Genomic DNA, 25,732 nt, shown 5'->3' on the forward strand with positions numbered 1-25,732 from the left:
TATACTGATTGCACTGAACACCAAAACTATCCAGGATCTGAATTTCGATCTTTCTTCCCAGTTTTGCAGTATACTGTTAAGAATATCTATACTTTCCTAACATGCCTAAGGACTTATCTGTTAGCACCTTTTAAAACACAGTGTTGTATTAACCCGTAGAACCTGACAAACACAAAATGTGCTGGCTTTCATGACCAGGCTCATAACTACAGACAGGTATAAAGCTCAGACATGAATCATGTATTATTGGAATCGAGAGAACTTACTCGATCCGGTTGTCCAAGATGCAGCATTGTGCACAAAAGTATTCCAGAGTAATTCTGTGTGCAATGAGGCATATATTTTTAACATTTTCCCACAAAACTAATCCTTAATAATCCATAAAACGTCGATGATATTCACATTTGATGGAAAACAAACCGCATATTTGCTTCCACAGTGATCCATGTACTACTCTTCTGGGGAAAATATTCATTTTATAACTTATTTATTATAAACCTATAAATATAGGGATAGAGGAACAGTCAAAATGGGCTGAAGTTTTACTAGAAATAAAAAAGCAGCATTGCATTTCCTAGGAACACAATTGATATTTTCTCATTTGTTCACAAAAGTTTGTATATGTGTATATATATATATATGTTTGTCGAGCGGTTGAAATAGAATGCACCAATCATGTAACTGGAACACCTCATGCATGTAAACAAAATAAAGTGCCACAGCATTGTTTGTTGAGGCTAAAATGATGACTGAAAGTTGCATTCTCAAATTTCACTTTGCTAATCATTGCTTTCTATCATATAACTTCAACAGATGGATGCAAAATCAAAGATTTCCGTCATTTCCGTCTGGCACTAACCGTGTATTCCTTCAGAATACTAAGCCATAGAAAAGTCTCCAGTGAAACCCCTGCATTCCCACATCAGAAAGACACTAAGCTCTGCATTTACAAGATTATATTTGTAGTGCCTGCAAATGTTTATATTAGATGAGACAAAAAATTGAGAAATTTCAATAGGTGCAAGTAGTTTTTACTCATAAGAAGGATAATATCAAGACACTGTCAGTATTTACACATTAGATTGTCATACCTGAGTAGCCCAGAATGCCCTGAAAGCAAAAGCATACAGCATATGTGGATAACTCATGTACATACTCACGTACATACCCACGTACATACCCACGTACATACCCACGTACATACCCACGTACATACCCACGTACATACCCACGTACATACCCACGTACATACTCACGTACATACTCATGTACATACCATGTAATGAGCCTAAAATCAAAGGGATAGAGAGACACTGAAAAATGGATATGGTTGGGAGGGTTAATGACAGTTTTCAAAATAGCATTAAACCCTGAGTTAAACTTTATTTTAAATATTAAACAAAGCTGTTAGATGCTTCCGTTTAAGGTTGTCGAATAGATTTGTCGTATTACCTCCAGAAATACTGATTGTCACCTGACAAAGTTCGCTTTGTGAAATATAAGACTGTGCAAAGCCTAACCTTTGCCACACTTCTGGGGTACTTTTCCTGGGTACTTTTTGGTATCAGCTCCTCATACACCATGCTGGTAGTTCACATTGAATTGTTTTTCAAGTACCTCATGCACGATAGAGACCTTGCAATAGGGAAACATGAAGTAACTTGGCCATCAGCACAGCCATCTAGTAGGAAGTCATTCTGTTGTTTTTCCAACTTAGCACAGACCCTTGTTATCACTGGCCATCGATGTTTTATGTGAAGTTTGGAAACACGAGTAGAAGGGCATGAAAGGTCACGACCTGTACGATTCACATGGAAAGTAAATCGTGGGTGTCTTCAAGACTGATCACGATGTAAAACTGTCAGATTTTTACCATGCCAATCCCCCCGCCCCCCCCCCACACACACACTTTGAAATGCTCAATACATCTGTTTGCTGGTCCAGTAATCTGGGGTTAAACCAGGCTCTCTTACCTCAAGGCCGAAGCTTGCAGATGTCGGCTTTCACTTAATGTCTCCTCCTCTCAAAGTGGTTACTCCCACAACCTCGATCTGCAGCTGTCCTTCAGATACATATTAGAAGGAATGTCCCCCCTGCCCCCACCGCCCAAATACGGTCTGGATCTTTAAAATAGATCTCAGTCGCAATAACTGCTTGGATGGATTGTGACTCTTCTTTAGTCTGTCAATCCGGTGTGTTTTAATTTATTTGATCGGTGTGACTTTTTAATGTTTATGGTTTAAAGTGAAACTCACCTACTGTGTAAAGCATTAGAATTATTGTTGGTTTTAAGGTCCATGGTCAGATCAAATAGTTCCTGCAAATATACTGAAATGGATCCCTTAAATGGATCCCTTAAAGAGCAAAGTGCTGCTATGATTTGGCTTGAAGTGGCTGAAGAAGAACGCTGCACTAAGGAGAGAACCTTTGATATTGTCAGTGAGAGACGAGATTTCTCCATTTCCTGCCTGGGCCTCTGGCACAAGCCAGCGATTGCCCCTCATCAGCTTGCTGGAAGGTGCACCTCCCTCTCTACTGCTTGTTCCTTTGCCTTTATAATCATTATCACCCTCATGAAGTTAAGTGTGAGCAAAGGTAGTGGCTTCCTTCCTTTTGGCTTGGAAGCCTGACTGTTTAGTAATGCTTCTGCGCCTCTGTTGGCTTCAGTGTAATTAGAAGCCATTGTATTTGTGAAGAGCTCCCTGTATTTCCTTATCTAGATTCATCCAGGAGAGCCTGTGCTGAAAGGTGCTAAAAGCATTTCAGATCAGGATTGTCACTGAGCCGAAGGATACTGGCAATTAATGTATATGGGTGGTGTGTGGTATATGGTTAATTACATGCAACCTAAAATTTGCTTGTATTATAGGGTAAATGCTGAATGTTTTATAGCCTCCCTCCCCCATAAAAACATTGAGCAAAATGTTCAGCCTGCGCATTGCTTGGTACTACAGTAGGTATTTTATCATATTAGCTTTGGAAGGTAGGAGGTCATTTAAATTCAATGAGAGTGAGTTAATGCGCCATCCCACCCATCTGTGGGGCAGGCTGTGTCAGCTAGCAGGGGCAAAAGGCCCAGGATGCCAGGAATCATGCACTTTGTACCACTCAGAGACTCCCTCAGTCCTGCACGTGTGCGACAATAGTGCTGCTCACTGAGACACCTTTCTTTGTAAAATGCAAGTCTTTGGTGAAATTATATAGAAGCAAATAATAGTGACTAGGCTGTGTAGCATAAAGGTTTTCAACCTGTCAGCTCCCTGTCATAATTGGACAAAATAAAAGTCGTCATCCATCCACCTATGAAAAGAGAAATATTCTAGTGGGACCTCTCTGCTTTTTGAAAAGATTCATGTTTTCTTCTCAAGTGTCTGCTTTTGTAATTTCATTAGAAGTGTCCCCTCAGACATTGGTGCTGCAATATCTGATTTTAAGATTCAAATGAAATTAAACTTCCTGAGCATGGCAGGTTTTGCATAAACAATGAAACCAGACATACATACTGATGTAGTTGAACTTTGTCGGCCTTGATAGCTGTTTGTGGCTATTATGACCCAGCGCACCGCTAGAAATGAGTAGTCTTGTTTATTATTCGATTTATACTTTCCCTGTTTGAAAGCAGAATTTCAAAACAAGCACAGCTGTTTGCTTGATTTGATATTACTTGGTCTTGATTTGATACTATCCATTTCCCTTGCTTTTTAAAAATCTTTTTTAGATTTAATCTTGCAATTTTCCTGATTATTCTTAGATGCAAGTATTACTTCTTAAATTGAGATACACATCCGTAGAGTTTATATGGTAATATTTGCAAATCTACTGCTATATTTCAGGAAGAAAATAATTTTTAAGGTTTGCTTGAAGGTTTTTTTTAATGCAAATAAATATTATTTGATTTATTTTTATGTTATTTTAAGCAAATAACTGGAAACTACTAAGCTGTGTTCTCAGATCGGGATGGCTGTGTTAACATGCTTTTTCTCGCATTACATAATTAGGGAATGGTTTATTACAAAGATACTGTATAGATCAGTGATTCGCAACCTAAATTTGGGTCGAGGCAAGATCTGAAAGGATTGCGAGACAGGGTTGGAAACTGGACACATCCAATTAGATTTGTGAGAGAGGCATTCATTGGCGTAAATTGCATAGCACACTGCATGCTTGATCGTAGCGTTAATCTCAGCCTATACTTGACATGGGGTTGCGACTGAGTTGGCATGGTAAAAATTGGGTCGCGGGGCAAAAAAGGTTGAGAATCTCTGGTATAGCTTATATTCACTGTACACAGTCAACATTGAGTTGAGTATTCAGTAAATGCTGATGTGGAGGTCTCCCAATGAAGTAAGGTGTCATAGGTAGCCTAGCACTCCTCTGTGGTTTACAGTCTTCACATAATTTCTTGGATCAGCATTATGCAGATTTATTCTTAGTTGCATCAGTTATTCAGACCAGAGGTTTGCGACCAGATGTTGGCAACCACCTCGTTTACCCCTTTCCCCCCACCCCCCACCCAGAGGAATGTGTGTGCAATCAGACAACATGCTGACTCTCTCTTGTCAGAATATGATGTGTGTTAGTTTGCCTTCCTCTTGTTTTATGATACATGAGCTTCCATATAGCTCAGCATATTCTCACATCTTGGTTCAGTTTAATTTTTTTCCCATTCAATGTATACATCAACGTGTCAAGATATTAACAGAAAATAGTTTTTCCCAGAGACTTCAGTCTTTGTTGGATATCTGATTTGTGCCTAATGATTTCATGAATACTTTTCACGATAAGTTCAGTGGATATTTTCATGTTTTAATACCTGCTATAGTACTGATTTTTATAGAAGGTGGCAACAGTAATAAATATCGGTCAATATGGGTCTAAAGATGCATCAAAGCATTTCGATGAATTAGTTAAGGTGGCAATTTACCTGCCTCAATCAGAGTCAGTTATAATAATAAGGTTAGTAATAAGAAGATTAGGAAGAAGAGTATATGCCCTGAGATTCTACTTTCTTTGTATTCCCTTAATAGCCTCTAATCAAGTTCTCATGGTCATAATATGTGAATTTGGTTTGAATTTCAGTTATAAAAATAATTTAAGTATCAAATTGTGGTAGAAATTGAAAATTTCTGATGCATTGAATTGTATCCTAAGTCTTATTTGAAATGAATTGCTAGGGACCAATGGCAGACAGGGCATTTGTCTTTGGTAGAAGCTGCTGGAGCTGCTCGTTGGGCTCGTGGTAGCAGTTCGCCTCCATACTGCTTCCACGACGCGGAATAGACGGGGAAGAGTTGCATCACAACACTTGCAGTCGTATGTTTTTAAGGGGACAGTAAACAAACATAAGGAAACTGTGTTTTTTTTTTTTTTTTTTTTTTTTTTTTTTTTTACCAAAGTAACCAACATGGACTAGACAGACGTCAGTTTTAATTAATTTTCGGTGAATTGTCCACCCCTAATTCTTGGTTATATCTGCAATTTTACCTTGTCTGTTTTATTTAATTCCGGTATTGGTCAGTAATATGTTTCACTTCACTGAGATGATCATTTGAATCAATCAGACTTCATATGTGTCAGATCAGTCTTGCTTGTTCTACCAACGTAAAATGCATACATACTATCCCACATACCTTTTGCTTTAAACAGTTATATGTGGAGTAAGCAACAGAGGAACAACTGAATTTATTTTAGTGAACACAGGGTTCAGCCAGTGAATGATTGACCCTACCTACCTATATATGCACATGGAGTTATCTTATGATGCAGAATGTCATGGTTACATGCGGTTTGGTCATATGTTAAATGATTAAATTTTTAATGGTGATGTTTTCATTGCATATTAAAGTTATTTGGTAATAACTAAAAAAGGAGCCACTGAATTTTTCACATTTTATCGACGTGTCATTTGATCCTCCTCTCTAAATGTGGTTTAATGATCGTATTTATGGAAGATGAGTGCTGGTGTGGAGTTGTATCTACCTGCTGTGTAACTTAGTTACGCTTCTTCTGGTGGGACCGTGGCAGCTTAAAGTAATGTTTGTCAGTCTCAGGTCCACGCGCCAAGCGGCGGGTCGGGCGGATTCTGGGTGGAAACGCCATTCAGCCCATAATAGGCCACCACATGGACATGAACTCTATCGGGTTCATGTCCATGTGTTATTAAAATGTCCAGTGTTATTAAAATGAAGACTTTAGCTCTGTAAGAAACAACTTGGCCTCGTCCTGTTTAATATAATGGTAATATGCTGCAATATCAAATATCTGACTTATTTTATGGAAATACGTTGTGACTTTCAGTATATTGGTTTGCCTTCCTCACACTTTTGCAAGAAATGATCTAACCAGTTTTTGCTAAGGATGAGTGTGAGGGATGTGTAGAAGACTGAGTGTGAGGGATGTGTAGAAGACTGAGTGTGAGGGATGTGTAGAAGACTGAGTGTGAGGGATGTGTAGAAGACTGAGTGTGAGGGATGTGTAGAAGACTCTGAGTGTGAGGGATGTGTAGAAGACTCGGGTGCTGGATACTCGCCACATCTCACTGTTGGGTTAGCTGTATGCACACAGGATTTTGCAGTATATCCAGCATTTTGATTACTGGTCACTTGTAATTTTAGATTTTTTTTAATCAATTCACATTTCACTCTCCCCTATTGCTGCTAGTGGAAATTGCCAAGACATGGTAGAGAATCTGAAAGCGTAGAATAGGCTCATTTGAGTTGGTGTTTATAATATAGATCCCTTGTGATCAGTAATGTGAGCCGCACTCATCTGCCCACGAAGCATTCAGCCATTCTGTCATCCTTCTTTCTCCAGTATTTGATTTGAAACCTGCCGAACTGTGATGAGCCACATTACATCCTCATTTTGGCCTTTAGACCAAGTCCAAAGTGCCCTCAAAACCCACAGACCAAATGTCACAAGGCAGGAGATTTTAAGAACTATGGATGTGATTACAGCTGAAGTCTACAGAAACCTGTCAGCAAGATCATAATTTTGGGAATGAAGCAAGAATGGTTTAGGTCATAGGCAGAGCGAGTACTAAAATGCCCTCGACATTCCACTTTTGAGTACTCAACATTAAAAGAGACATAATGCCTATCGATGTGAAGGTTGGATAAGAATTACCTAAAATACCTGTGATTTCAATATGGATTTACTTGTGTGTGATTTTCACCACAATTGCTCCACAAATTATTTTATAAATGAAATCAGTTCATTTCAGTCAGTATTTCAATGAGACGATTGAAAGAATGTAAAGAAAAAAAAATCTATCTATTCATGTTATATAATATGTTGCATTCTTTATCATGGCGATTAAAAGGGAAGGTTTTTAAGATCTTATATGAAGATATGTTACGATGGGCTCTGCCTCACACATCCATTGCATAATATGTATGAGGGCCAGATGGAACAAATCAATATGCTATGCTTGGTCTCTTGAGGCTGCCTCATGAGATGGCCGATTAACCCATAAGGGCACCTAATCATTGCATCTGTTTTCACCACTGACTAATATGATTACATTTCCAATAACAATCCATTTCTTTACCAGAGTTTAATAAAGCTTTTGATTGGACATAAGTCAATGTTCATTTGTGTTTTTCTCTTAAGAGTGTTGAAATCAGGAGTTTGATGCTGTAAGCAAATTCCAGTTACATTATAATACCCACTGTGTGAGTAAGGAGCAGTTAGTACACAGGACAACGGACAGACGAAACTAAGCACAAATTTAACGTCTAGTGTAGTGTCCTTCACTGCTGGGAAATTACCTTGAACTTTGTTGGAAGAAGTATGAATTTATTTTTTGTTCAGGTGAAAGAAGCAAGGAATTCTGAGTGATGGGGTCCAGCTTGTACTGCTGCAGTATGTCAGCCAGGAGCAGCTGATGGCGATGTTGGCTCTTTGTGGGAAGCGGCACGGCTATGTTAAAGCACCGATGAGATCCGCTGGTTCCTGTATGTGAAGAGAGACAGAAGTGAGATGGCACATAGCATGCCCGCACTAGCAAACATTAGAATTTCTGTGCTGTGGTACAGGAAGTGATCGACTCCATGTTGCTTAATATTGAATTATTATTATACTATTATACACTGAACAAAAATATAAACGCAACACTTTTGTTTTTGCTCCCATTTTTCATGAGATGGACTTAAAGATCTACAATTCATTCCAGATACACAATATTACCATTTCTCTCAAACATTTCTCACAAATCAGTCTAAATGTGTGATAGTGAGCACTTCTGCTTTGCTGAGATAATCCATCCCACCTCACAGGTGTGCCACATCAAGATGCTGATCTGACATCATGGGTAGTGCACAGGTGTACCTTATACTGCCCACAATAAAAGGCCACCCTGGAATGTGCAGTTTTGTCTCACAGCAAAATGCCACAGATGCCACAAGCATTGAGGGAGCGTGCAATTGGCATGCTGACAGCAGGAATGTCAACCAGATCTGTTGCTCGTGCATTGAATGTTCATTTCTCAACCATAAGCCGTCTCCAAAGGCGTTTCAGAGAATATGGCAGTACATCCAACCGGCCTCACAACCGCAGACCACGTGTAACCACACCAGCCCAGGACCTCCACATCCAGCAGGTTCACCTCCAAGATCGTCTGAGACCAGCCACTCAGACAGATAATGCACGGCCCCATGTTGCAAGGATCTGTACACAGTTCTTGGAAGCTGAAAATGTCCCAGTTCTTGCATGGCCAGCATACTCACCGGACATGTCACCCGTTGAGCATGTTTGGGATGTGCTTGACCGGCGTATACGACAGCGTGTACCAGTTCCCACTAATATCCAACAACTTCGCACAGCCATTGAAGAGGAGTGGACCAACATTCCACAGGCCACAATTGACAATCTGATAAACTCTATGCGAAGAAGATGTGTTGCATTGCATGAGGCAAATGGTGGTCACACCAGATACTGACCGGTTCTGAGTCCCCAGACCCCCAATAAAGCAAAAAACTGCACATTCCAGGGTGGCCTTTTATTGTGGGCAGTATAAGGTACACCTGTGCACTACCCATGATGTCAGATCAGCATCTTGATGTGGCACACCTGTGAGGTGGGATGGATTATCTCAGCAAAGCAGAAGTGCTCACTATCACACATTTAGACTGATTTGTGAGAAATGTTTGAGAGAAATGGTAATATTGTGTATCTGGAATGAATTGTAGGTCTTTAAGTCCATCTCATGAAAAATGGGAGCAGAAACAAGAGTGTTGCGTTTATATTTTTGTTCAGTATATATACTATTGGAATTATTGATGATGAAAAATAACTCTTCAGTATTGGTGGAGGTTGGATGAAATGTTGGGGTTGCAGTAAGTGTAAACCTCAAGTAGGAAGATAGCAGACAAAACGAACTGTCCCACAACAAATGACAGTAGTCAACGTTTGAAAATAGCTGCAGTCCAGGGTCTCTCGCTCGAGGAAATAAATGATCAGACACTTTTATCAGTGTCTCTGAGGGTTATAATGGGAGGAAAATGCTGTATTGAATGACTCATTGAATCCTTTATTTGTTTACGAATATATATAGATATCATCTCCCTTAGTTATTACAGGAATTGCTGATTTGAAGCTTGAAAACTCACCAATGCAGAATGGAGATGCAAGCCTAAGGTATCATTTGGTCAGTCTTCTAGGATGGAATTGAATCGGCTTTGCATAACTTGCTTACAGCAAGGTGTCTGTCCATGGCTTCGTTATCTTTCCCTTTCTGACCAATGAACCTTCAAATTGACTGACAGACATGATTGGGACGAGGCTAACAATGACAGGTCTCAGAAAAACAGGTCTACCTGAATCTGTTTGGTATATTCAACTGAATTTAGGCTGCATTCTCTGAGTCCTTCTCTAAGATCCACATATAAGGCTCTGCAGTAGGCTTTTCGCATCTTAAAAATAAGAACACATTATTTTATGTTTTTATGCTAATTTATTTATGCGTGTTTGAGAAAAAACGCCATTCAAATCCTACTGAATTGTGGATGCAGACTGGCAGCTTTAGGCAGAATGAGATTTACTGTGAAGATGACCATGGCACAGCAGGTGAATCCGCAGAGTGTTTGAACTCACAGACAGTCAGCCTGAGCAAAAACGCCGGGGGATTCGAGGCCGTATAGTCATTTCTGTGAGTAGAAGTCCATTTCTTCTAATACTCACTTGAGAACTTCTGAAAAACTCAGCAGTCTTCTTTTCAGCGCCTTTTATCTAAATTCTACTGGTGGTGCAGAGGAACAGACGATGGCAGTGAATTTTTAGCAAGCGTACCAGTGTGCCAAATTCTCACATTAGGCATCGCACTTTACCATGACATTCAATTTGACCTTGGGAAGCACAGTAATGAAATTGTTTATTATATGGCGCCAGTAAAATGGACCCCCATTACGGGACGTTCAGGTGCACCCCAGAGTCTGAGTTGTCTTTAAATTGTACACGTTTTCTTGTATTTTTTTTATTTTTATTCTTCTTTTCTAGTTTGATGCGGTGCTCTATCATTGACACCACTTTGATGATTCTTACCATCGTTTCTCATCCTTTGCTCCTCTCATCAGATTGTCATTTCGGCCTTCTGCGCAGCCTTTACACAGCATGTAAAATAAACAATCAGCATGTTGGCCCGTAGCACGCCCTGTCCTCGCTTGTACGGAGAGGTGAGGCTTGCAGCGCGGAGGTGACTCATTGAGATGCAAGGGCATACCTTGTCACCCATGCCGGCTCTCACCTCTGTTCTGGGCCTGTTCTGCTGTTGTCTGAATCAATCAGTGGAGGAACACAATCTCTCGGCACTCTGTGTCTTGTCCACTTGTGAGATGACTTATGAAGGAGCTTGAAGGTTTGTTGGGTGAAGTACAGCACATACCGAAATGGAATGACTCCACTTTAGAAATGTGACCTGAATTCTGTGCAGTGCACAATCTGTATTTACTAACCAACACTAAATTGGGTATTAACTGCTCAATTTGTAAGGATATGGGGATGGATAACGGTAGTATGCTTATGCTAGTTCAAAGAAACATTATGATTACCTTAATAAATAGAATGATACATACAAGGGCATTTGCTGGGCAAACAAATGTATAATTTTAGCTTAATGACAAATTTAGCATTAGAAGAGAACCAAATTTCTACCGTGCAAATTTCTATCATGCCAATTTGTACTGTAGCAGTGGATGACCCTCTTTGTGCTTAGGTGTTAAATGATAAATTATTTCAGAACAATGTTTAATTCTAGGTGTGTCTGATTTTTCACGTTTCACTATTTCTCACCATATTAGTCATATGTAACTGAATTTTATTATTATTATTTTTTTTTATAACATTTGATACGTATTTTAGGCATTCTGCGTGTTTATCTTAGCTTTGTAGTTTGTTTACTTCAAAGTGTGAAAATGTCTCCAGTCAGATATACAAATAGGACCATGGAATGCGGGGTTCAGACAAGGACAGGTTTTTATATTTTTTTGTTTCAGGGTTAGACTCAAATAGGGTGGGTTAGGCGAAGACGGCAGAAATGGCAGAACGGGGAAATGATTGCGCATGGAGGAATTACAGGTGTTGGGGTCTGGTATCAGCTGGTACCAGGTTACTCCAGGCAAAACCGAACACAATTTATACGTAACATGGAGAATGAGGCACAGGGGGAGCTAATCATGACAAATTATCCTGGTTTTCCCTCCTGAGAAAATAAGCAAACGTTCTCTGAGTGTCCACAATAACCGACTGGACAGTGATGGCCCACAGTTCACAAAGTGGAAATGCGGCTCCAATCAGAATGTTTGTGGATTTTGTATAGGGGACACACTGGATATTCTTTACTTGGGGCCAATTATATTGTAATATGCCCCCTTTATTCCCCTACAAAATGTATGTTTTACTCTGCAAAGGTGCCAGAGAATCAGAGATCATTTTGAAGCCATAGTATTACTTGGGAGTCCTTGTACATGTCATAGTGATATTATTGGCCAGTGTAGTAGTAATAGAACAAGGCCAAATACAACATTATTAATTCCATTTTTAAAGCGTGCATGCATCCACTTAAATAGCTGAGGACCCCGTTTTCTAGAAAAAAGAGAGAGAAACATACTGAGTGGTGGTAGTGAAGCATCAGACCTAAGGATTTGCAAAAGATCTGTTCTGCAGAGTTCCTTATTAGTGTTCTTAATGTGTTCTTAGAGCTGGGTGTGATGGATCTGTTGGGGGCATTAAAGACCTGAAATACTAGAATAGATGCTCACATTAATTTAATGTAATAGATCTTAACATCATTACATATTACAGGAATATTGAAGAATATGTTGTGAATTATTCACTGCTATTTTATATTTTTGTTCAGATAATCTATTCAGCTTGGTTAACAAGGACATAGGTTTTTGTCCAAAGACTGCATTGCAAAAGGTTGGAGGGATATATTGAATGTAGAAGATTAGCATTTAAATACTCTTGAAAGGCCTGGCAGTATGTTACAAAGCGCTTGATTCCACTATAGATATTATACTCCATATTTAAGTGGGCAATTGCTTATTAAGGGTCTTAAAGATTCAATTAATTATGAGCACTGTGCCAGGGCTGCTCATAATGTGCTGCACCCAGGCCATTAATAACAAATTTATTTGAAATGTAAATGATCTCAGTACATTTGTTGGATTTCTTTTCTGCATCTGACCTCAATAATTTCTTTCTACACCTCTCTCTGTTTTTCTACCGAAAAAAAAAAAAAAAACAGTATATAACTACAATAGTAAACAGCCCATGTATGTAATATAATGCCAACATGTCGTGAAGGTTGGGATAAGAAAGTATATATAGAGGGTGGAAAAAGGAGAAATGACCCAGGAATAATAAGCGTGCCGTAATAAAACGCATTTTCGCCTTATGACGGGTTTGGCGGCATGTAACCCATCATAACCTGAGGAGAGGCTCTGTGTACGCGTGTGTGTGCGTGTGTGTGTGTGTGTGTGTGTGTGTGTGTGTGTGTGTGTGTGTGTGTGTGTGTGTGTGTGTGTGTGTGTGTGTGTGTGTGTACGTGCGCGTGTGTGTGTGTGTGTTGAGTACCCGTTTAATTAATGATCTGCATGTGAAAGATGTAGTACTGACAGAAAGAGTGGGAGACCTTTGGGACTTGTGTGGTCCTTTACAGGCTTTTAGCTGCTTTTTGGCAGTAAGAGAAGCCGAGTACTTCATGTGTTTGTATAGCCTCCGCACCCCCACGCCCCGCTTTGGTTTCATTTTGACATTGTTCAATTTGAATTATTCCACTCATAGCAGCCATTTTATTCCTGGATCAGTTGCCTTTATTGTCATGTATATTTTCCTATCCCTTCCTTCATGACATTATATTACCTACAAAGGCTGTTTGTTGTTGTTATATATGGTTTCTTATTCGGTTAGTTTGTTGACTTTAAAAAAAAAAAAAACATTATTGTTGGCGCTAATAACTATGGCTGCTATTTAAAATATACGAACATGATTAATCTAATTATTTGTTTTAGTTTGTAGTTATGATTCAACCGATTTTACCGTTTCCTAGTAACATGACATGTTGATATGCTGAGATGTGTGATATTGATGTAATACTGTGAACCCATCTCAACCTCGAGACAACACTGCTCTGTCACTGTCAGTACATTTACATGCCCACTAACAAAATCAAAGTATTGTGTTAGTCCAACTAAAACCAGACTTTTAACGTACATGTAACGTACATAAAATCAAACTTAACCAAATTTCTTTGTCAGACTAAGGCACCCAGATAATGTGATCGGGAGTCTGTTTACTCCAACTTGTGTACATTCAAACGGACTCAAACTGGCCTGGGCTCTCTGCATTTGCTCCACATTTTATCCCTGGGCTTTGATCCGGGAGTAACAGAAGAAGCCGGTAGGTACATGGATGCAGCATAGCAGTGGACATACTGCGTATATGAAATGTACAGTGCTGTAAAACTGTCCAGTTCACTGCTCAACTAAAGAGCGCTTTTTCTCCCACACTAAGAACCGTACTTTTGGTACTTTAAGAAGGTACCAAAAGTACGATACTTCAAGGTGTTGGCTCTCCACTGGCATAAAAACTTTATTTATAGTTATGCTATGCTGATCTTCTATCTGTTCTTCCAACCATATCACAATTAAAGCTTGTCACTTCATTTTTCCACGCATCCATTTTTACCAATTTATATATATATATATATGAATGACTCTGGCATAATAGGTCAACCAGAAAAAGCTCAATACCTATAACAAGCTGAAAGGACCCATATTGCCACCTATTGTAGCTCAAGCATACTTCAATCAATAAATCGATTCCCCTCTCGTGCATGTATACTGGGACAAGGGCAGTAGTCAGATTACATGGCGTAGTTGAGCTACAACAGTAGCTCAACATACCAGTGCATGTAAACGACTGTGTAGCATTCACTGATAAAAGTTTTTATTTGGTCATGTTGGAATGTTTCAAGCACCTTGTTGAATGTATGGCATAAATAATTAGAACAGTTCAGAAGGCAGAATGGGGTCTAACCTGGTACTAGCAAGATGTACTAATGTATTATGACACCTTTTTTAAATAAATGTTTGCAAGAACTTTGTTTCCCCAAAGATTTCTTTCCTCTCTCGTATAGAAAAAGGGTTGAAAAATTCTTCCTTCCACACCCCTGAATTCCTTGCCCATCTTTAGCACCAACTATGTGCATTGTTGATAGATGTAGAATAAGACTTACTTTGTTTCAGTCTTGTGGAATTTTGCCTATGGGATTTTTGGACTTTGCAACACAGTGCTACTTTACAGTTCAGCAGTCTTCCAATCTGATACAGGAAGAAGGAAGATGACAAAATGGTCATGCTTCATGGGAAGATGAACAGTGCCGCTCATATTACTGATCGTGACTGATCTATATTTTAGGCTCTGAATCAAATGAAGCAAATAGTGTTTTCTTCTCCTTGTACAATTTTAGTTCTTTGCTTCCAAAACCTTAGATCCATTAGTCATTTTTATCTTTTGTCGCGAGTTCAGTAATTACTGCCTGTTTATGGGTTCTGTGGGCTCATTGAAATTATCAATATGTCTGGGTCACTAAATCAATGTGCATTTCCGTTTTGGGAGCCATAAAGAAGCAGCATATCCTTAGTGGCTCGGTACTTTGTAGATGTTGTTCTCTAAAGAAAGCAGTGAATATAGAGTTAAAAGGGATAAAATGTGCGTGTGGTTATGCCTTTTCCCTCTTCTGTTTTCACTATTGTGTTAGCAGAATGAAAATGACTAAGTTTAAAAATAGCCAAAATGTCATATGATTTTGCAAAGCCTGAGGCAAGTCATTCCTAATCCAGAATATGAACTTCAGGCATTTACACAGAGTAAAACCTCCCATAGCCTTTCAAGCAGCTTGGAGAAATGAGTGTTAAATACCAAAATATTTATTTCTTCGAGAGCAGCGAAAAATAGCCTCCAGAATGATGATTTCCAGATGTTGTTGGGTGACAGTTGAGTAAGAGTGACCCTAAGACACTTAGGTCATGTGTGTGTTTGATAGTATAGGCACAACCCTTAGGGATAAAATATTCCACGTAAGTAGTATATGTTTAATACTCCATCATAGCTGCCAGCTTTTACAATGTCCCTTTAGATGCCACTGCCTCACTCTAAACAGATGGAAATTTCTAAGCAATGTCAGATAGACGTCATTTGTTTAAGACCTGAATTTCATGCCTTCTCAGGAATATGTGTTAATGCTGAAACGTGATTTTTTGTATAGATACATATTTTCTATAATTTTATCCACATATATAATTTAAATAAGAAAATGAGAAATTTCAGTAAAGTGTCACCGATGAACGTTAATCACATCACAGAAAGAGTCATACTTCCAACCAATCATTTAGCAGCCTTTTGAGAACAGACAACCTATAAACTCGCAGCAAGGTTGGTTGAGTTAGTGCAGGTGATGCACGTGGGTTATGAAAGGTGGGCACGTCCTCAGAAGATGCTTCTGTGCCTGTGTCAGCGAAGAGAGCTACTGTGCGGCAGCCACAACATCAACAGGAGAAATCGTAGATAAACAAGGTAAAAAGATGTTGCTGGTGTAGAGGCCCTGTGGAAACTTACCACCAGTAATTAGGGACTGTAAGACGTGACAAATGATTTTCTGTACTGGTTCAGAGAAGTAAAGCCACATCAGACCCTAGCAGTCAGAGAAAGAAACACCAGGCTGTACTGTTGCCATTATTGTTATTATAATTAGAATTTAGTGATCAGTGGTCATTGCTAACACACCACAGCATACAGTGCGCAACAATGAAATGTGTTCTCTGCATTTAATCCACATGTGACATCATGACATAGCAGGGGGGGGCAGCTAATTCAGCCCCCAGGGAGCAGTGCTTGGGGCGGCACCTTGCTCAAGGTACCTCAGTGGTGCTTTGCTAGTCGGGGATTCCAAACTGCAATCTTTCAATTACAAGTGCGCTTCCCGAACCATCAAGCCACCACTGCCCACCCAGGGTTATCAACATTCATGAAAATTAAAATTGTAAGGGAAAAAATTATAAAATGAAGAAGAAAAATCTTTAAAGTAAAAACCAGACAGAAAAGTAAATTGAATTTCAAATGAAAATGAAAGTAATATAACAATAAAAAAAAAATTAAGAAATCAATACTATAACAGTGCCCCTTACAATGACAGTTTATTTTTGTATAATTTCTTTGTAAAAATTAGATTCCATTTTGCGATCCATTTAACTTGACATCTTTTTCATATTCTGCAGCTGTTTAAGGGGATTCCTAAAGTCACAACATAATTACTTGAAGTATATTATGATAATTATATTATATTGCGCAGCCCTAGATACCTGTATGTACTACTGCTGCTACTAGTAGTATAGTAGTATTAGGTTGTTTTGGTTTTCAAACTACTGTGTGTCTTTTTAATATTGTTGGATATGATTACATTCTTGATGTACTTTGAAATGACAGTATAAAGTTCTCAAACAAAAAACAGTGTGGCATGTAATCTAAAAAGAAGACAGAACTCTAATTATGTTATAAGCCGAAGACTTTTACAATGCCTAGGCTCTAATTTTTGGTATTTAATATGAAAGTGTATCAAATGTAAGCCCCAGCTGTTCTTACAAATCTAATCACGTACTTCATCCTGCATTATCTATTCCATGCAGCTCCCATTTTGCTCTTGTATATATAAATGTTAAATGGACTCTTCAGGTTGTTTGACCTCTCTTAAAAATAGGAAGTTGTCTTTGTTGTTCACGTCAGCAAAAGCATCATCTAAGTAATTTCCGTTACTGTAAACATTGATTTTTTTGTTTGTTTGTAATCGTTCTTGATTGCAGTTTACCGTGGCTTTTTTGGTGGGTTATATTACAAAATTTATTCCACAGAACGAAAGATGGACGTTACCCTGTGATGTACAATCTGATACCAAATATGGTACCGGAATTAAAATGCCATTTGGTGAAATGTAACCGCTGGGACATAGCTGCTTGTTATTGATTATGGCATAAGTGCTCGCTGTAAGAGGAATAGACAAACTTGCTAAAAGAAATTTCTAAAATGGTACAGGTTGGGTACATTTCTAATGACTTGATGTCTTTGTTGATGTGTGGGAGACAGCAGGGGCTGCGCTTATCACACTGCTTCACGAAAGTGTTGACACACTGCAACAACAGTCAATTGAGACCCTGCTATGTCTACTGTAACCATGTTTATCAAGACACAGGGCAGTAACAGAATCTGACAGCACATGGTGAAACAGTCATAGCTGTATTTCAAAGCCTTTCTCTGTCCTTTCTCTGTTAAGAATCTGTGGTCCACTTCCAATTCTCCCCTGTCTAAGTACTCTATACGATGTAAATCACTTTGATTTGAGTTGTAACAGTGATTGATTTAATTAGCCGATAGCAACAACACACTGATTTTACATGACTTTTCCTAATCTCTGCACACTTTTTTGTGTCAGAATTGAATATTGTCTTTTATATAACACCTGACAATCAGACGCAGCATGACTTAAGTTTGGAAAAAGGAATGATGTACTCGCATTTAGAAAACTACTATCAGATTCTGTCTGTTTACATTTGACTGAAGCGTGATTTCACACAGCCGTGTATCGTATACTATTCAAAAATGCAGAAATGAGTTCAGTTGTATAAGTAGGGACTGGCATAAAAGAACCGGAAATAAAATATGAATTTAATAATCTGTCCATTTGACTTTATTGTAATCAATTGAAGTGAGGTTTGGGGGAAAAAGACTATCAAAAATGACAATTTATTCAAGGTCCTTCGGGAAGAAAGCTGTATAGTAAGATTTGAGGCACAATATATTCGAGGAAATTGAACTACAACCACATTTTATCAATAGTTTTTGTGTGTAAACCATGATCCCCTATCTGTACTTTTGACTTTATGTATGTAATTCACATAAAACAGGGTACATTTCCATTATGAACTTGAATTCCAAAGAGGTGAAATGAAGCTTTCAAGCAATGGGGAAGTTCTGGGTGTTTGCATTGCATGACTTTGCAAAACACAGTCTATGGTGATCTGCTATTTTTATCTGTAAGGAAGCCACCTGTGGCAAAATGATGGTTTATTGAATAGCAAAATAATGTAATATTTTGTAGACATACACCTCGTATTGAAAGGCAGCTCAAAAACACAAGAAGGAAAGTCGCTTATACCCTGAAAGACCCTCCCAGTAAGGTATTGTGTGTCAGTGTGGTGAGTACACACAGTGAGGATGCTGAGGCAGGGTCGAGGCACGGCGGGCTGGGGACTTCCCCCGAGAGCTAATGCTGACTCGCTCACTTCCCTGGCCACTGGTGACTCAGTTACCGCCTTAGCACTCTAGTGCTGCCGAATGGGTCTCCCATTCATATTCTGACTTTCCTGTGATCGCAATTTGCTGTCTGTATTCAAATGACCAACACAAAGCACTGGGCCATCCTAGGTATTCTTCTGTTGTCATAAAACATTCAAAGTTAAAAGCAGGTGCCATTAAGCACTCACACACCAAGCTTATTGTTCCTGTAAACTAAATTACTTTTTACTTTTTTGGTAGACTTTTTTAAAGAATGAATGGATTTTAATAATCTATATTGCTTTTGTGTAACTGGCAAACATAGACTATAGAAATCTGTGTGGTATAGATGCTTATTTATGGCTCTGCTACTACAGTGTACAGGGAAGTGGAAATGTTTGACTTTACATTGTCATAATGTTGATTTAAGAAGTGAATGTGCCTGTATATAAAGTGTTGTGTGACCGTCATTTTAACTGTATGGTTTGCTTCTTTTTCCCTCTCAAACATGGCACCTGTGCCCCTCTACACTATAAGTGGGGGTTTTAATAACTGACTTATGGAAAGTAAAGTATTCCCTGCTTTATTTAAGGAATTTTATGCTGGGAAATAACATTAAACTGTTACCACATCCTTCTATCGCCAATATCGTCTTGGGGAATTCTCAGAACTTTCTGTACTGCAGATGGCGAGTTGTTGTGTTTTTAATTTTCTTTTCTCTTCTTTGATTACATCTTGCTTCGAAATGATCGCTTATGGACCATTTAATATGTGTGAAATGCTTGGGATGGATTATATAATGAAGAAATTGGATGAAGAGATAATCTATAATAATTATTTTTTGAAACCTTGGCGTTTTTTTCTCTTACGGAAGCAAACCCAAATATGGTACCAGAAAGATGAGTGGATGAAACTAGGTGAAATTTTGTCAGTTACTCCTCCATTTTGGTTGCTAAGGAGAATATAAACTGAATTATATCCAGGGCCCCTTACAACCCAGACCCAGATAAGTTGTTACTGGATTGATTTATTGATTGATTGATTGAATGGTTGACTGGTTGATCGGTTGGTTGATTGATTTCTTTGTCGGGTTATTGAAATGTATAGTATGCAATTCTACATTTGTGGCATTTTCAGAAGGGCTTCAGCCTGCTTGGGTGCTCATGCTTGTTGGGGAGCTGAAAAAAGCAGTGGGAGCGAGTCCTGTTCCGTGAAGGCCCTCTGTAGCACATGCCAAATAAGGGCGGGTGACGAGGCTTTAATTCCCTGGTTCACAGATAGCGAAGCAGATTGTTGCCTAATGATGTAAGACATCTACTGATTTTTGCAGGAGATGTTATCAGTCACACGTCTTCTGATGTTTGTGGAGATAAAACTGCAAGGTACATATTGTGATTGATTAACTAATGAACCCTATGCTGAGCAATTAATTGTCTGTTTCGCGAACACACTAAATCCCTCTGAAAAATGTTTGTGAAGAATAGCAATTAGATTTAATTAGCTGATAACCACCTGAACTGAACATCTTGTATCAGCTGAAAGTTATATTTGTAATTACCTAAGGGTCTTTAGTTCATTTGCCTCAAGTCATGAGTATTTCCTCTCTAAATGAATTAAATGAAGTAAATATAATTTATGACTAAATGGTCATTGAGGTTATAAATCAATTACTCCATAGTTTATAATCATACAACTGAGGCTGTGCATCACAATTTACATTGATAAAACGTAAAACTCTGTGTTTACTAAAGCTGTGTGTTTAAGTTTACTAAAGAATTACAGTGAATGATATGACGATGATATCAGTAATTGAAAATCTCACACAAGCAGTCCTGTGTTGATACTATATCTTAGTGTCTAACAGTCAATTGTTACCTTTGTCAGCCAAGTAGGCTTACATACAAAGAAAAATAACATGATCTAGCTTTCAGTTCAGCCTTTCCCCAAACCATCTCCAGCCATTACCATGCTGAGTTACAGGACAGATAGCTTCATGGAGAATATGGACACTGCCATGCCATATTTCTCTGGTGTTGCGTAGAGAACCAAGAACATACTGCTAGCTAAAGCTGTTGTACATTTTCGGTTTCTCTTTTTTGCACATTATGCCCTACTGCATTGCTTTGCTTTTTGTAACCCTCCAGACGTCTTGTTCCTGATAAGGAGCCCCGTTTGTTGTGTTACCTCCATGTCTCATAGTCCTATATGGGGTCTCCACTGGGCATCATGCCCTAGTACCGCAAGTGGACATCTTATACTGTCTGCCTACATTCAAGCCCCTGTTATTATTGTCCTTTAAGCGTGAGGGGGAAGCTCAGCTTGTTTCATCCACACTATCTTTGTTTTATTTATTCTTATGTTTTATTATCGAAAACTCCCTTGTTCAGTGCAGAATTATAGTTGGTTTGCATGATTTTTGTTGATTATGCAGTATAAATGTAGAACTATAGGCTTCCTTCTAGATTAACCAAACTCTCCTGTCCGTTCTTTACCCAGGTGAACCACAATACTTTGTGTATCTCACAATACTTCCTTGTCTGCGGATGCACGTTTTCTTTTCATAGGCTTCACTGATACCCTTTGTTGCAGTGTTTTCTGCTGTTACTCTCTTATCAAAGTAGAACAGTTGGACTTTGCAAACCATACATTTAATTTTACCACTGAATATTGAAGTGATCTGTTTACATGGAATTTTTCTGTCTTTCTTGTCATTATATTGCCCACATGGAAGGTGAAGAAAGCCAGTTGTATCACACTCTAAACCTGTAGTCTGTGTGAAGTAACTATCATATTTGTTGCATAAATCTTGCATTTGACATTTAATCCCATGCGTTTTCTTCATATTTTTCCACCCTTGATCTGCTTGTATGATTACGATGTTTCTCTGCTTTTTTGCACTGGTGTGTCAGTATTTATTTGGAAGATGGATTTATAGAGGGAAATTTAAGCAAACAGGGAAGAAAGGTTTACAAATGCAACAAAACTCCATTTCAGTTCATCAAACACCAAAAATGTCATATATTAATGGGTTATAATTATCATTTTGGTTATTTTTTTTAACTTTTATATTGCTCTGTGTCCTGCTGTTATAATCCTGATATCTCAATAGGTCATTTTCCCTGCCTCAAATTTAATGTTTGCATAGCATAAGATTGTCCATATAAACAGTAGACAGCTGATGGGGCTTTCAGTTACATGCGTAATTATTGTTGGTTATCTGAAGATTGCAGTTGTCCAAATTGTTGTCGTCATATGAACATGTTGTACATGCAGCCTAAGGTTTGACTCACTAGTTTACAGAGCGAAATTAATGGACTTACAAAGCGGATTTATTTCAAGAGCCACTAATTGCATCTGTGATTAATTTTCAGAAAACAAAGTGGAGGAGGAACAGGAGGATAAACATATTAAAAAAAGGATAAAAGAGCTTAAAGTCCTGGATCCAAAAATGGCTCAAAACTTGTGTAAGTACACTTATTGAGAAGTCATCATTCTCAACATGATGACATTTTTATGGCATTTTGCCCAAGATTTTTAGTTTGTCAATAATGATAATGGTAAATGTTTTCATCCTTTGAGCATTCTTGTTTGGGGATGAGCCAATCGCTTAAGTTAAGCATCATTACAGGTTAACTGTGACAGGTCCACACATACTGCCTTCGGTGCTGTTGGTGAGTTCGCACCTGAAGTAACTTGCGCCTAAGGTGTCGATGTAAACAAAATATTGTCCATCAATCAATCAAAAAAGTCAAAGGACCTAACTTTGCGAAGCAATTAATTTTCCACACCAGCTAGGTGTCATGCTGACACTGGCAGTGCATCTTCCTGTTTTCAAGCTTGCTTTTGTCATTGTCAGTTTGAGGGTATATTATGTTATAGCTGTCTGAAACAGTAATGAAAACTAAGTCTGATTCCGAAGATTCCCAGCCAGTGGTTCGATGATTAAACCAGAGTATCAATCTTCTGATACCAGCAAGTAGTTTTTTTTCCCTCTGCACTACAATTATTCTACATGAATGAAATTAAAATTATACCTCCCATTTTTTCCATGAATTTTATGAATCTGCATATTGTTTAATGAGGGATAATGTCTTTAATGATGCTCATAAGTTAATATACTTAATATCTGCCTCCCTGTTTTAAATGCCCCTCATAATCACATATTATAACATGTGCAATAAATAATGAGTGACTTAATAATTAAATCTGAAAGCCAGTGTCCATTATCACATTATGGCCTTATTCACTTGTTTCAGCCCTTTGCCACTCAGCATTATTTATCAACACACCCACATGCTTTTAATGGCCATTTTAAAGATCCCAAACATTTCCCATTTAGCACGTAACATTTTTATATTCTTATGTATCTTTGATGGGTATTTTTCGCTCATCTCCTGAAGTTCAGTCAAATTGTGAAATTAGGTGGCTTGTCATGTGTTGTGCATGTGACTATCCAATTTATTTGACAGACACAGGATAGTTGCAGGAATTTCTACAACTGACATTTTTTATATTAAGAATATCTATTTAATATATATGTCAACTATTTTCAGGTTTTTTGGGAATAATATTTTTACAGGAATCAGGCTTTCGTTATGATTTCATTTTGCCAATTGGCCAAAGTGTCAAAAGGTGTTGGAGAACTGAATGTCATTTTGCTTTTTTGTTTAATTTATTCTTTTCTTTTTAGCTATCTTTTTGGGCTCCTTTCGATTACCATATCAAGAGATAAAGAGAATTATACTGGAGGTTGATGAAGAGAATTTAACTGAGTCCATGGTCCAGGTATGTATATGCAACTGTTGTAGCGATTTGTTTGTTTATTGTAATGAAAGATTAATATAGTAATGGCAAACTTGGTAACCGCAGTCTGAAGATGGATGGATGGATAGATAGATATGTTGGCAAATAAAGGAGTAAATAAATCAATACAGCTTAAAACAGATTCCTATTCATAAGTTTTAAACTACAAGCCAAGTGAGTACAGGCTGTTAGCAGGTGTAACAGCCTATTATTATTATTATTATTATTATTATTATTATTATATTATATTAATAGGAGGAGTGGTATTGTCTTTGGTATTATCTTTACTTTAATAAAAAAGACAGTTTGATCGGTATTAAGTAAAATTCCCAGAACAGGTTGCAGCGTTCATTTTCTTTATCAAATGTTCCGGGGTTACTGTGTTACCCATTACTGTATTCATCTTTCATTAGATTAAAAGTCTTCATCTGTGTACGTTGCCTTCTCTCATTTCACTTTGTAGGACCTTTCAGACTAAGCTGGTTCTGCTTTCTCCACTCAACAACTAAGCTCATGCTCACACTTGATTTATGAGGAGTCTGAATGGCTATAGAGCAGAGGTCACTAACAGGGGGACCGCAGTCCGGGTCCGGACCCAGAAGCTGCCCCATAATGACCCAGACCTACAGCCAAAACATAAAGTTATTATTTAAACCCTGACCGGGCGCTACTGTTTTAACTGGCTCAGCTTTTGCAGTCTTTTCGGTAGCGGTTTAACACTAGAACCGCTGTTTCCCACGCCAATGAACGTCAAAGGCCTTTAACCGCCAAGAAAGACGTAGTTCAGCGTATGCAGCCCTTTGTCTGCGCTAATGTGCCGTTAGTGTTAATAGCAACAGTGAAGTGAACACCTGCAACCAAAAAGCCGCAATGTTCCTAACAGAGTGGCTGCTTAATAACAGCAGCATAGCTAACACCCGCAACCAAAAAGCCACAATGTTCCTAACAGAGCGGCTGCTTAATAACAGCAGCATAGCTAACACCCGCAACCAAAAAGCCGCAATGTTCCTCACAGAGTGGCTGCTTAATAACAGCAGCATAGCTAACACCCGCAACCAAAAAGCCGCAATGTTCCTAACAGAGTGGCTGCTTAATAACAGCAGCATAGCTAACACCTGCAACCAAAAAGCCGCAATGTTCCTAACAGAGTGGCTGCTTAATAACAGCAGCATAGCTAACACCTGCAACCAAAAAGCCGCAATGTTCCTAACAGAGTGGCTGCTTAATAACAGCAGCATAGCTAACACCCGCAACCAAAAAGCCGCAATGTTCCTAACAGAGTGGCTGCTTAATAACAGCAGCATAGCTAACACCCGCAACCAAAAAGCCACAATGTTCCTCACAGAGTGGCTGCTTAATAACAGCAGCATAGCTAACACCCGCAACCAAAAAGCCACAATGTTCCTCACAGAGTGGCTGCTTAATAACAGCAGCATAGCTAACACCCGCAACCAAAAATCCGCAATGTTCCTAACAGAGTGGCTGCTTAATAACAGCAGCATAGCTAACACCTGCAACCAAAAAGCCACAATGTTCCTAACAGAGTGGCTGGTCTGTCCTGAAATCGTAAAGCTGAAAAGTTTTCAAACACAGTATGTATTTTATAACATGCTTGATAAATAGACGTAGTTTATTGGTGACTTCATGTTCGTTGAAGTTTCCGCTTTTTAAACAACTGTTATAAAGTGACGTTATTTGTTGTATAAATCAGGTCAGGTGAAACAAAAATGTTTTCAGGGCTGCAAAATCTCAAGTATCTGCTATGACACTCACGCTTTCACACTAACGCAGTAAATCTATATTATTCCATTATAAATGTCATGAGGCACGGAACGGTCGAGTGAACTCAGGGTGTAATTAGGAAACGACGCTCAGGTACATGCAGCCACTACACAACGTAAATGACCCGACTCCTACTCCTATTTTTTTATTTATTTTTTAATATATATCACACTAAATAGTTATACATTATGATCTTCCGGACCTTTGCTTCAAGAAATTTTCTTTAACTGAACCTCTTTAAATTTTAGTTGAATGCCCCTGCTATAGAGGAATGCAGTTTTAATTCTCAAACCTCATAATGAATCCATTACTGTATCTGCAT

At 38.6% G+C, this 25,732-nt stretch overlaps 1 protein-coding gene across 3 annotated transcripts in view; it reads left to right on the forward strand.

The window, feature by feature from the left end:
* LOC125709581 (protein diaphanous homolog 3-like) overlaps positions 1–25,732 on the forward strand; it is a 185,063-nt gene that overhangs the window by 73,673 nt on the left and 85,658 nt on the right. For all 3 annotated transcript variants that reach the window (XM_048978175.1, XM_048978177.1, XM_048978176.1), the window contains 2 exons: positions 22,197–22,289; positions 23,516–23,610. In XM_048978175.1, the coding sequence (XP_048834132.1) occupies positions 22,197–22,289; positions 23,516–23,610 (188 nt within the window). The remainder of the gene's footprint in view (positions 1–22,196; positions 22,290–23,515; positions 23,611–25,732) is intronic.

The sequence above is a fragment of the Brienomyrus brachyistius genome, chromosome 16 (genome assembly GCF_023856365.1).
Source record: "Brienomyrus brachyistius isolate T26 chromosome 16, BBRACH_0.4, whole genome shotgun sequence".
Classification (NCBI taxonomy): domain Eukaryota; kingdom Metazoa; phylum Chordata; class Actinopteri; order Osteoglossiformes; family Mormyridae; genus Brienomyrus; species Brienomyrus brachyistius.